Source organism: Cololabis saira, chromosome 14, assembly GCF_033807715.1.
Source record: "Cololabis saira isolate AMF1-May2022 chromosome 14, fColSai1.1, whole genome shotgun sequence".
Classification (NCBI taxonomy): domain Eukaryota; kingdom Metazoa; phylum Chordata; class Actinopteri; order Beloniformes; family Belonidae; genus Cololabis; species Cololabis saira.
In genome coordinates, this window is record NC_084600.1 from 1,075,204 (window position 1) to 1,088,938 (window position 13,735).

The 13,735-nt window shown below is 41.2% G+C and overlaps 1 protein-coding gene across 3 annotated transcripts in view; it reads right to left on the reverse strand.

Moving 5' to 3' along the window:
* Positions 1–2,890: 2,890 nt before the first annotated feature.
* Positions 2,891–13,735, reverse strand: part of LOC133459444 (serine/threonine-protein kinase DCLK1-like) — an 80,729-nt gene continuing 69,884 nt past the window's right edge. For 2 of the 3 annotated variants that reach the window (XM_061739368.1, XM_061739367.1), the window contains 9 exons: positions 11,006–11,152; positions 9,140–9,273; positions 8,877–8,954; positions 7,089–7,185; positions 6,904–6,984; positions 5,915–6,028; positions 5,334–5,407; positions 4,963–4,984; positions 2,891–3,157 (listed from right to left, as the gene is read on the reverse strand). In XM_061739368.1, coding sequence (XP_061595352.1) covers positions 3,119–3,157; positions 4,963–4,984; positions 5,334–5,407; positions 5,915–6,028; positions 6,904–6,984; positions 7,089–7,185; positions 8,877–8,954; positions 9,140–9,273; positions 11,006–11,152 — 786 coding nt within the window. In that variant the 3' untranslated portion in view covers positions 2,891–3,118. The remainder of the gene's footprint in view (positions 3,158–4,962; positions 4,985–5,333; positions 5,408–5,914; positions 6,029–6,903; positions 6,985–7,088; positions 7,186–8,876; positions 8,955–9,139; positions 9,274–11,005; positions 11,153–13,735) is intronic. The other variant, XM_061739369.1, reaches the window with a different exon arrangement.

A 13,735-nucleotide genomic window follows, 5' to 3' on the forward strand; every position in this document is an offset into this window, starting at 1 on the left:
TTGAAACATGTTTTAATTATTACTATTGTTATTGATAGACCATTGTTAAACAGAGGTACAGGTAGTAGTATTTGGAACAGACTAATGCGGTGGTGCAGCTGTGAGACCACTTTGGTAAACCACATGTGCCAGGGATATTTGGATTTCAACAGCACGACAAATGAATTCTGGTCTGCAGCACTTTAATCGTGTCTGTGTGACGGAGACGATAAATACAAAAACTTTCGATGAGTGCATCCACTGCAGCCAGATGTGCAAAGAAAAGAAAGAGAAATAAAACAACACAGAGGCTGCTCTGTATTTCTCTCACTCCATCTGGCCTCACATTATTAAATCACATTACGGGCTGATTTTGCACAAAAAGTGACATCATTTCCAGTCTTTATGTTGGAGCAAAAGTCCCCGTCTCCTATTCTCTTCATTTAATCCAGGTAGAAGAACATCAACCTCTTTTTTCCATTCTAAGTTGGTGTTCTCTAGATTATCATCTTTTTTTTAATTTTTTTTTTACAATGCTTACTGACTGTTACACATGACCCTTTTTTTCCAAAATTTTTTGTAAACCCTCAAAGATGTACCACTAGTAAAGAAATATACTGTATTGTGGACTATCAAAATAAATAAAATTGTTATTTACATAACATATACAGAATACTTAATCACTAAACTCTTTGTTTTCGTAAGAATAGGCTACTGTATGTCTGTCATGCTTTCATCTGAACAAATGAAGCCATGAATGAGGTTTTACAGAGCTCAAATAAGTCCTCCACCCTTTCATCTTTACTGCTTTTTGCACGAGTGCTGCTGGTTTTTCCGAACGTCCGTTCTCTCTGTCCCGTTTGACTGCACCCAGACTGCAGTACCGTTGTGCAAATAGACAGCCCTCATTACTTTGTACACTTCAAAAACACATCTCCAAATCTGTAGGAAGGGAAAGCTGAACTCCAACACTTAGGGCCTGATTTACTAAAGGTTTGCGTGTGTAAAAACGTGTGCAAACTTGACATCACCCGCAAACCAATGTGCAAGCTGATCTACTAACAGCGTGCAAAGAGGACTGCGCCTCTCAAATGAGCAAAATAGCACACGCTGTTCATTTAGTACTTTTGCCCTGATGAATAATCAATATGGGGCGTAGCCGCCAGAAATCCTAAATACTGGGAGGGGAAAATGCAAATAGGTTCATTTACCACACGCAATGAGATTTACCAAGCCTGAAAGTTATTGCGGGGATTGTGATTGCGTCTGTATTTAATACGTTCGAAAGGAAGGTGCTAATCTGCCCAGCATTACGCACCGATGGCTGCTGTTATTGTGGCAAGGAGGCGACATCGCCAAAATCAAAGAATACGCAGAGAGAGAGTCTTTATTCTGCTGCATGCTATTTTAAAAATGGTTGCACAAGTTTTATTAAAGGCCACTTTTTCTTTAGTTCTTCGCCTTATATCTTGCCACCTTCTTTTAACCTCATCTGCCGTTCTTTTTGTCTTACCAACTGCGTTTATTCTATCGCAGATTTTCTCCCATGCATTTCTTTTGGTAATGTTTAAATTTCTTTGCCGTAGTTCATCAATGTGTTTATTTGCCTCTTCCACTAATATCTCTAACTCCAACTCGTCAAATTTCATTTTGCGCTTGCAACTATCCTGCTTTCCATCCAGACTCTCCATGGCGCAAACCCTAAGACACACAACACCTCATTTAAATACTGCTGTTTGCACCTGTTATCAATTGCGCACGCAATCTTAGTTGATCACCCGCAAACCACACAACAACAGCACGTGCAAACTTTTTCGGTGCACACGCAATTTAGTACTCTTTATTTAGGATCTTAGTAAATCAGGCCCTTATACCGTTATTTACTGCTGGGATATGTTGATGAGTTCTACATGTGGTGTTGATAAAAATGAAGACTAATGAGGTGTCGGCACACAGTAAAAATGTGTGAGGAAAAGATATCAAGTTTGCTACAAGCACCTGGATGCTGCTGAGTGTTTTTTTTGTTTTTGACGTGCCACAAATTTGAAGCCAACAACAGGTAGTGATAAAATGCACCATTATGGTCTTAAGAGCAGTCTGTGTAAATGTAAACTGTAATACTGCAATCCAGCGTCACAGGAAGGCAACGTCACTAACATTTTCTTCAAAGGAACACCTTTTTTGCAATCACTTTTTTCTACTGCAGCTCTGATTTTCCAATATGATATTGTTCATCAAATCTACAACATCCTAGTTTACACCTCTCTGACTTCTACTTCTATGCACTTTTCTGTTATTTTAATTCCACCCGAACTCTTAAGACAAGTCAACAAAAAAACCCAACTTGTTCTTGTTCTATGAAAAAACGGAGATACATTATCAAAAAATGTGGTGAATCAAGAATGAGTAAATAAGGTTCAATAAAACATGAACATATTGGTCCGTATTCTCATATTGCCACGAGGAGCTGCTCCTGCAGGAGGACGTTTATCCGTGTTCAGCCCGGATCATCGCTGAAAGTCAAGCGGCTCACATGAGAGAGAGGATGTAGAAAAGAAAAGGTCTTTCACATTTTCCCTCTTTCTGAGCCATCTTTTGCTTTGCCACTCTCAGTCCTTCTTCAATTTTTCTGTTGTCTTTCACTTTTTTGCTCATCCACCCCACCTTTATCGATCTTTTTCCTCCACGTTTGGAGAGATGGACTCGTGGAATTTTAGAATTCCTTTGCTTTTTTTATTTTATTTTTTCTCTCCACGCATCTCTGTTGTTCATCCCCAGCTTGAGACGTGGGGACGACTCCTCTTCCTCCTCCTCCAGGCAAAGGGAGGAGCTGGATGAGGATTCTCCCCCCTTTTGCTTCTCCTCCTCCTCCTCCTCCTCCTCCTCCTCCTCCTCCTCCTCCTCCTCCCCTGCTCCCTAGAAGGTGATGGTGCTTGCTGAGCTGATGGAGATGTCATTGGAGTCGGACGGAGGTCTGCGGTCTGGGGAGGTGTCAGAGCAAGCGTCAGGGTTGGGGGGGGGCGTGGGGCAGGCCGGGGAGGCAACCGGGAGGCTCCGCGCGTCGTGGGTTTGTTGTGATTTTTGTATTCACAGTCTGGATCGTCTGCAAGGATGCCGGCTTCACATCCGGGTGGCGTCCTCATCCGAGAACCTGCCCCTCCTTATCAAGAGGGGGGGCCTGGTAGAGGGAAGCACAGGAGAACGTTAGGAGTAGATCCTTGTGGGGCATGCTGGGTAAAGCCAATACAATCTATGCACATGCTCACAAGGCACAAGGGGATTTACTTAAGCAAAAATAGTCACGTATAGAGGGAATGTGCATGACGTCACAGATGCAACTTCACAGCGGGTTTCGCCCACTGAGTGTCAGAAAGACTGAGTGTCAGAAAGACTGAGTGTCAGAAAGACTGAGTGTCAGAAAGACTGAGTGTCAGCGTAAACTTTCAGTTTGAGCAACTGAAAAACATCTAAAATGGGAAAGAGCTGTTGTTCCATCGACTGTACTCATAGATTTAGCAAGAAATCAGAGTTATCGTTTTACAGACTGCCGAAAAATAAGCTTAAGAGAGACAAATGGATCGCTGCAATTCACAGAAACAACTGGATTCCAGACACCAAAACGTGGATTTGTGGTTCCTATTTTGTATCAGGTAATGTTGGATTTTTGGGTAGCTAACGTTAAACGGTCAAATCATAAAGTTCGGTGTCCTCATCACTTTAATTTCTACAACAAATCCTGCCTTGAAGTCGGACCAAGCATCAAGACTTTTCTCTGCCTTCAAGCTTTGCCTCATGTATTTCCCCGGCGTAGAATTTAAGTACATATAAATATCAGGAAACTGGATTCGTGGACAAATATTAATGTCCATGGACCACTGGTTCTTGGGGTAACTGTACCAAATATTAATGTCCATGGACCACTGGTTCTTGGGGTAACTGTACGGGTCACTGTCAAGTCCAACTGCCTTTAATTTAAGCTGATAATCAGCTGTTATCCCGTCTTCTCCACTAGTTGCAGCTGTTTTTGCCACTCAGTGTGAGTAAGGGAGCGTGATCCAGTGGGAAAGTGACGTCAATGCAGACCCTCTATTTAAGGGATTTTTCAATTCAATTCAATTTTATTTATATAGCGTCTAATACAACAGAGTTGTCTCTAGACGCTTTACAGAGACCCATACCCAGAACATGACCCCCGAGCAGTTATTACATAAACAATGGCAGGTAAAAACTCCCCTAGTGGGAGAAAAACCTTAAGCCAAACAGTGGCAAGGAAAAACTCCCCTTTAGGAGGGAAGAAACCTTGAGCAGGACCAGGCTCATCAGGGGGGACCCTCCTGCCGAGGGCCAGACTGGTGGGTCAGGGACGGCAACAGCACAGCAGGCAGGTGGAAGCAGCAACGGGATGACCAGGGGTGGGGACCGCAGGCCAGCACGCAGCTCCCGAAGCTCCGGCCCAATCATCAAGTCCCAGGTTGGGGTGCAGGGTCAGGAAAAGACTTGTGCTCCGTAAATTTTTAAACGTCTTTGTTGCGTCTCCTTTATGTTTTTGCTTCTCAAACTTTGCTTCACTCAATTTCTGGCAGCAAATTCTGCTTGAAATCGAAATGCTTCTTGAATAATCAGCTATATTAAAATAATAAAAGGCTTGCAATATTTCAGTTGATTTGTAATGAATCCAGAATGTATGACATTTTTGTTTTTGTAATTGCATTACAGAAAATAAAGAACTTTATCACAATATTCTCATTTTCTGAGACAGTCCTGTGTATATATATATATATATATATATATATATATATATATATATATATATATATATATATATATATATATATATATATATATATATATATATATATATATATATATAAAGAATTCCAAGTTTTGAGGTAAATGAAACGCACCAAAGGTGACCCAACGGGATCTGAGCATGTGCAGCTGAATAGCTGCTGTTACAGGAGGGAGCCACGTGGGGGGCATTACCAAACACGTGCAGGACCATTTTCTTGGGAAAGGCAGCATTCACAAAGAAACTGTGTAATCAAAAACGGATTACATGAAAATCTCTGCAAAACCCGGTGCCAACAAAGTGAAAATATTGGGTGTGGGTTTAACATACATTCTCTTATAAGCATAATGAGAAATCCCGGCCACACAACATATGACAGAGTCACAAACAAATGCAGGTAAAAAAAATCAGTCCTGGCAATGAGGAAGGGAAGAAGGGGAAGAAGCACAAAGCCAAGCAGCATGCAGCAGGGCAGCACTCAGGAAAGGCCTCCGGGGACATTATTTGAGCTTCATTTCTAGCTGGTTTGCGACCCCCCCTGTGTCTCCATGGATACCTGGCGTACCTTATCCAGTACATGGCCGGGTGCTGGTAGAAATCCAACGACCCAGATCTCTGCATAGAAAAGCTGTCATCCAGCTGAGCAAACAGAAAAGGCAGCACAATCAATCCAAACGCTGTTTCGTGTGGGGACTTCACTCACAAAAACTGACTCTGTCTCGAGAGGCAGAGTGAATTAACAAGGAAAGTTTAGGAGAACAGCACATCTCTCCTTCAATTAAGGGTTTTCTGTCTAAACAAGACATGGAAAAACGTATTCATGCATTCATTTTCAGTAGGTTGGATTATTGTATCTTTACAGGCCTTAACAAGAAATCTATCAGGCAGCTGCAGCTGATCCACTTGACTGGCCTTACTTTTTAACAACTTGTACTTTTTATTATTTTACCTCTTTTCTTATCATTTTATTTCATTTTATTTGTTAATTACTGTTTAATTGTGTCTTGCTGCTTTTAATGTCAATGTAAAGCACTTTGAATTTCCTTGTGTTGAATTGTGCTATACAAATAAACTTGCCTCAAGCAGTTTACCTACCAATAAAAGCAGCTGCTCTACGTGCACCGTGTGTTTTCTGGGTGGACTTACAGAAATGACTGACACTCCTGCAGTGGTGTCGTTGCCCCTCGGACTGGTGTTGAAGTGCTTCTTTATCTTCCCTGCAACTGACAGCTGGAGTTCATTCTCACATAGACCTTCATCCTGTAGGAAGCACAGGAGAACAGATGATTATTCATTTTTGGCAAACATTTTTTGCAGCTGAACAGGATTGAGGCTCTGCGTGAGGTCAGTGACAGCCAGTACTGGAGTTGAGGGGGTATGAGGGGGGATGAGGGGGGATGGCATCCCCAGCTGAAATAAAAACGGTCCAAATCATCCCCCCTGTAAAACTGCCATCCCCCCTTTCCATCCCTTATGTCATTTCATCAATGAATGTGGTTTTACTGCTATTTCAACATTTAGAGTCATCACCAGAAAAATAACACCAGAAAAATAACTTATTTGACAATTTTCACCTGTTTCAAGTAAATTTTCACTTGAAATAAGTAGAAAAATCTGCCAGTGGGACAAGATTTATCTTTCCATTACAAGCAAAAAAATCTTGTTCCACTGGCAGATTTTTCTACTTATTTCAAGTGAAAATCTCCTTGAAACAGGTGAAAATTGTTGTTTTTTCCAGTGATGAGTCTTGTTTTAAGTGTAAAGAGATTTTTTTACTAAAATTAGACATTTTAACTAGAAATAAGACGAATATTCTTGTTAAGATTTTGAGTTTTTGCAGTGATCTATTTTACTTATCCTGTGAAGGACAGAGTCATATTGATAAGTTCAGAAAACTGTTTTATTGTTGTGTTTTGATGTATTTGATGTAAGTCCAGTGGATATTTAAAGCTTACAGAAGGCTGCATTTAACTGCTGCTATGTCATTCCTGCAGTATTTCTGCAGGTGTTTTGGTCACTGCTATTATTTGTAATATATTATATTATTTGTAATCAGCACAAATTATCTGTCCCTATATGATAAAATCCCCGCTGATTTTTTTTTACAACTCGAGTACTGATTACAGCGTACTTACAGTGACCCATGGGTGCTCCAGCACCTGCAGGGCAGTGTACCTCTGGTCCACCTCCACCTCTAACATGGATCGAATCAACTCCTGCAGGAACCAGCAGAAAGCAATGAATTTCTCTCCGTATAACCAGATAAAAATGCTCAGAATACGCAAGAGGAGCTGACACGTGTGTAGGGAGGGATATCCACCTTGGCAGTCTCTGACACGTTGTCCCAGTACGGTAGAGGAAACTCTAACTGTCCCATTAGTATCTGATCAAAAAGTGCTTCTTGGTCGTCACTGCTCCTGCAAACAGTTGCAAAAAAATCTAAATTACAAATTTAAAGCTGATAAAAACACAAAAGATGTTCAAATCAAATCAAATGAAACTGTATTTGTATAGCACCTTTCATGCATGGAATGCAGCACAAAGTGCTTTACATAAAAACAATACACAAACATAAAACTTATTAAAGCCCTGCCCCCCCCTATCTACTGTAGCAGTGCACGTACGCATCTATAAATATGGGTGTAGACAAAGCAGGATAAGATAGGCTATGAGGTTAAAATACACACTAAAAGAGTTTAAAAGTACAACATAAAATCCTAAAAGTAGGTCTAGAAAGCAAGACATTGGAAACTAAGAGAATAAAACAATAGAATGTATGAAATCGACCATAAATAACGACTAAAACATTCAAATAAAACATTGAGATAAAACAATGAGATAATAAAATAGGATAAACTAAACTAAAGATTAATATAAAACAGAGTAGTAAGATCCAATAAAAATAGGGGTGAGCATAGAAAATTATAAAGAGTCAGTTAAAAGCCTGATTACAGAGATTAAAGGTCTTGAGCCTCTTTTTAAAAACATCAACATTCCCTGCAGCCCTGAGGTTCTCCTGAGGTTCTCCTGAGGTTCTCCTGAGGTTCTCCTGAGGTTCTCCTGAGGTTCCTGAGGTTCCTGAGGTTCTCCTGAGGTTCTCCTGAGGTTCTCCTGAGGTTCTCCTGAGGTTCTCCTGAGGTTCCTGAGGTTCTCCTGAGGTTCCTGAGGTTCTCCTGAGGTTCTCCTGAGGTTCCTGAGGTTCTCCTGAGGTTCTCCTGAGGTTCTCCTGAGGTTCCTGAGGTTCTCCTGAGGTTCTCCTGAGGTTCCTGAGGTTCTCCTGAGGTTCTCCTGAGGTTCTCCTGAGGTTCTCCTGAGGTTCCTGAGGTTCCTGAGGTTCTCCTGAGGTTCTCCTGAGGTTCCTGAGGTTCTCCTGAGGTTCTCCTGAGGTTCTCCTGAGGTTCTCCTGAGGTTCTCCTGAGGTTCCTGAGGTTCCTGAGGTTCTCCTGAGGTTCTCCTGAGGTTCCTGAGGTTCCTGAGGTTCTCCTGAGGTTCTCCTGAGGTTCTCCGGGAGGCTGTTCCACAATCAGGGGCCAGAATAACTGAATGCCGCCTCCCCGTGTGTCCTGGTTCTAACTCCTCGTATGGTTAAAAGGCTGGAGGACCTCAGGGTCCGCGAGGGTCGATAGGATAAAAGTAGTGCAGACAAATAAGAAGGCCCAAGAGCATTAAAACATTTAAAAACTAGTAAAAGAACATTAAAATCAACCCTGAAGCGCACAGGGAACCAATGCAGCGATTTTAAAACGGGTGTAATGTGCTCCCGCCCTCTTTTATTGTGATTTAAAGCAGCACAATGTAACTTTTCCACGTTAATATCATATTTCCAGAGTCATTGTGATGGAACATCAACTTCCAACAGGTTTAATGAACCTCTGTCATGGTCTGAGGGGTCTGTATCTCCTTCACTGGCACTATGTAACTTTGAGGAGCATGGTAGGAACCCTGCCACACTAATGGTAAAGCACTACCGCTTTTGTCCAAAGGAGCCGCCGAACTCAACAAAAGCTGAAAGTTACATTGTGCTGCTTTAATACAACACAAATGAAAATGGACAGGTTGCCCAAAATGAACCCAACACACTGAACCTGAAGTTTTCTTGTTAGCTCACCCTCTAAATGGTGGGAAACCACACAGTAGGATGTACGTGATGACTCCAGCTGCCCAGATGTCTACCTTAAGGCCATACCTGGAGGAATAACACACATTAGCTCAAGGCAAAGATAGAGAATCATTTCAAATACATACACCTAATAAAAATGACATTTCCTCTGCAGCCAGCCGTATATGACTGAGCAGTGTACTGGCACTGAAACTGAATGAAAGGAGTAGTGATTTGTCTATGTGACTCAGCGGTGCAGCAGCCGTCCTTACCCTGTTTCAGCAATGATTTCAGGTGCTACATATGTTGGGGTCCCACAGACCGTGTAGAGGGGTCCGTCAACCACCGTCGCCAACCCGAAGTCTCCCAGTTTCAGGCTTTTGCTGCCATCTGCATGTTCATACACCTTAACACACAGAAAACACACACATGACATCACAATTCATTAAAAGTGGAATCACATCACACCAGATTTCCCCTCTGTGGGACTATTAAAGGATTTCTTATCTTATCAGTCATTAAATCACTACACTGGCTTCCAGTGATAGAGTTTAAAATCTTCCTGCTGGTCTACAAAGACCTGAATGGTCTTGGACCAAAATACATGGTTGATCTGTTGGTTCCTATGAAGCTCCCAGACCCCTGAGCTTCATCTGGATCTGGTTTGTTGTGGTTCCAGAACCAGAACCAGCAAGGTTCAGCAGCGTTCAGTTATTCTGCTCCTCACCGGTGGAACAAACTTCCTGTAGACCTGAGGTCTGCTCCAACTGTAGATCCTTTAAATCAGGATAAAAACATTACTGTTTAATTAAATACTTACCTGCTGTACTCTACTGCCCTTACTTTTTAACAACTTGTGCTTTTTATTATTTTACCTCTTTTCTTATCATTTTATTTCATCTTATTTGTTATTTAAGCGTACTCTTAAATTAAATACTCACGATTTTTGAAAACCGCGCAAAGTTATGGATAAGTCCTGAATGCAGGCATTGTGACGGAGAATTGTGAAATTGGTTTGATTCACCGCACGAATCGGCACAGATTACTTTTGTAATACTGTATTTGACCTGGTCTTCTTACGTTTTGACTTTATAGAAACGTAATTCTCGTCAGTTGTGTGAAATAAGACCTGGAAACAGGCATTGTGGCATAGAATTGTCCAATTGGTTTAATTCACCGTACAAATTGTTACAAATGACTTTTGTAATACTGTATTTGACCCGGTCTTTGTACATTTTGACCGTATAGAAACGTAATTCTTGCCATTGTAAGAATGAGATGTACCTGCTGTACTCTACTGCCCTTACTTTTTAACAACTTGTACTTTTTATTTGTCTAACTACAAACGCATGGAGTGCTGCTGGGTGTATGAAAAGTATACTTCAGGTGCTCTTCGGCATGGGGATCCAAAAGATTGAAAAACTATTTAGAAAAACCGAGGCACTCAAGAAGTTAGAAAAATATAAAAAGCCTTTATTGAATCATGGCTTAGTAAAAGTTAAAAAATGTTTCGGCCATGTAGGCCTTCTTCAAGGCAGATAACAAAGACGAGTCTTTTTATATTTTTCTAACTTCTTGAGTGCCTCTGTTTTTCTAAATTGTACTTTTTATTATTTGACCTCCTTTATTATCATTTTATTTCATTTTATTTGTTATTTACTGTTTAATTGTGTCTTGCCACTTCTAATGTTGATGTAAAATACTTTGAATGACCTTGTGTTGAATTGTGCTATACAGATAAACCTGCCTTGCCTTAAAGCAGCTTTAATAGAGACCACTACTGTTGTAATAGATGCTTGGTGGAATTTCCCCCTGAATTCTTTCTGGCATTTTTCAGGATATTCTGTGAAACTCATGCCTTGCCCCCAGATGAGTAGAACATTTCTAAACCTAAACCTGACCCGAGCATCATTTGAAAGACATAAACACAGCAAATGGGAGTAAGAGGATGACAATGAGCAAAGGGAGTTTGCAGGGGTGTGAAGGCAGGGTGAGTCATCTCTCTATGAGAGTTCAGAGTGAGTGATATTACTTCATCGTTCATTGAGAAAGGCAGCAGGAAATGGGATGTGGGCGGGGCAGGAGGCGTGGGGGGGTGTTGGCACACTGCGGCATGTTATATGAGCTTGTGAACTCACCAGCAGGTTTTCTGGTTTGATGTCTCTGTGCACAATATTGAGGCTGTGGAGGTATTTGATGGCGTTGGCCAGATTGTAGAGCATGCCGCTGGCGTCTCTCTCCGTGTATCTGTTGGTGGAGGTGATGGCGTCGAACAGATCCCCCCCCTGTGGAGTCATGAACATGTGGGCTGTTATATTCAGTACTCCAGTTGTAAAAAGAAATCAGGGGGGATGGTGGATTTGATCATATGGGGACAGATAATTTGTGCTGATTACAAATAATATAATATATTACAAATAATAGCAGTGACCAAAACACCTGCAGAAATACTGCAGGAATGACATAGCAGCAGTTAAATGCAGCCTTCTGTAAGCTTTAAATATCCACTGGGCTTACATCAAATACATCAAAACACAACAATAAAAAACACTTTTCTGAACTTATCAATATGACTCTGTCCTTCACAGGATAAGTAACATGGATCACTGCAAAAACTCAAAATTTTAACAAGAATATTTGTCTTATTTCTAGTTAAAATGTCTCATTTTAGTAAAAAAAAAATCTTATTACACTTAAAACAAGACTCATCACTGGAAAAAACAATAATTTTCACCTGTTTCAAGTAGATTTTTAACTTGAAATAAGTAGAAAAATCTGCCAGTGGAACAAGATTTTTTTGCTTGTAATAAGAAGATAAATCTTGTCCCACTGGCAGATTTTTCTACTTATTTCAAGTGAAAATTTACTTGAAACAGGTGAAAATTGTCAAATAAGTTATTTTTCTGGTGATGACTCTAAATGTTAAAATAGCAGTAAAACCACATTCATTGATGAAATGACATAAGGGATGGAAAGGGGGGATGGCAGTTTTACAGGGGGGAAGATTTTGACTGTTTTTATTTCAGGGGGGTATGCCGTCCCCCCTCATCCCCCCTCAACTCTAGTACTGCTTATATTGGGAACAATAATGTTACAGGGGACAGTTTGGCAGTGGAAGACTCCCAGTTTGACAGCTTCTCATGCTTGCTGATATACTTTCCACTCAAGAGTTGACAGCAAAGAAAGTTCATTTAGGCACTACTTTTTGTGTGCTCCGCTGCTGGAGGGATAACCTGTGTTCTCATTCCCCGGCTTGGTTGAAAAATATCCCCCCCTGTATTTAATGTTTCCCTTTGATTGTAATTATTCCTGTTAATTCACTCCCTCCATTTCCTTTTTCTCAAGCTTCTCCACATCTGTCTCAGTCCATCACTGTTTTTATTCCCTCTGAATCTCACTCTCCTCTAACTCCTCTCTCATTCTCTCCGAGCTCCTCTCCCCGAGTGAACTAAGTGGAGCAGAGGCTTAAAATAGGGCTGAACATTTCTCTGTTCCAGCGCTGACTCAGGCTCACTGTCAGGGTTCAAGGTGCGCAGCAGCATTTGTTTAAACATGAGAGCTGTCAAATGCCACAGCTCAGTCTCTAACCGCTGTATTTGTCCTTCTTACCTCTGCCAACAAGACCTGGACGCGGATGCTTAAACATCCAAACTGTTTTAGCTTCTCACTCTGAAAGCAGGGGCGTTACAGCTCACAGGCAGGGATTTAAATGTTTTTGTATTACAATAGTGCTTTAAAATCTGTAAACATATGTTTCTGCTCAGAAGAAATGACAAAAAAAACTTAAATAATATCTCACTAGAGTGGTAAAACTATTTGCATCGCTTACAATTAGCAGTTAATCAATCAATCAATCAATCAATAAGCAACATTGTGGTGTGGGTCATGGGGGTTAATGTTCTGGATCTCTGAGACAACTCTAGAGACAACTTATGTTGTAATAGACGCTATATAAATTTAATTTAATTGAATTAAATGGAATTGAATTGAATTTAATTTAATTTAATTGAATTTAATTTAATTGAGGGAATGCGCATGACGTCACAGATGCGACTTCACAGCAGGTTACGCCCACTGAGTGGTAGAAAGACTGAGTGTCAGAAAGACTGAGTGGCAGTGTAAACTTTCAGTTTGAGCAACTGGAAAACATCTAAAATGGGAAAGAGCTGTTGTGTGATCGACTGTACTCATAGATTTAGCAAGAAATCAGAGTTATCGTTTTACAGACTGCCGAAAAATACGCTTAAGAGAGACAAATGGATCACTGCAATTCACAGAAACAACTGGATTCCAGACACCGAAACGTGGATTTGCGGTTCCCATTTTGTATCAGGTAATGTTGGATTTTTGGGTAGCTAACGTTAAACGGTCAAATCATAAAGTTCGGTGTCCTCATCACTTTAATTTCTACAACAAATCCTGCCTTGAAGTCGGACCAAGTGTCAAGACTTTTGTAAGCCTTCAAGCTTTGCTTCGTGTATTTCCCCGGCGTAGAAATTAAGTACATATTGTAGCAAGCCCGTTGCCACTGGGGCCGACCGACAGGACGGAGGACACAGGGTTTAGTGCAGGAACTCCTTTATTTCCCCCAGACACACGTGCACCAGCAGAACCTTCAGCAGAGCCCTCTCCCAGCAGACCTCTTGCTGGTGTGCAGCTGCTCTTTATGAAGGCAGGCAGGGTGGAGAGGCTGATTGGGCACAGGTGTGCCCAATCAGCTTAGTGGCTGCTCCTCCACCCTGCCACACATATAAATATCAGGAAACTGGATTTGTGGCCAAATATTAATGTCCATGGACCACTGGTTCTTGGTAACTGTACCAAATATTAATGTCCATGGACCACTGGTTCTTGGTAACTGTACCAAA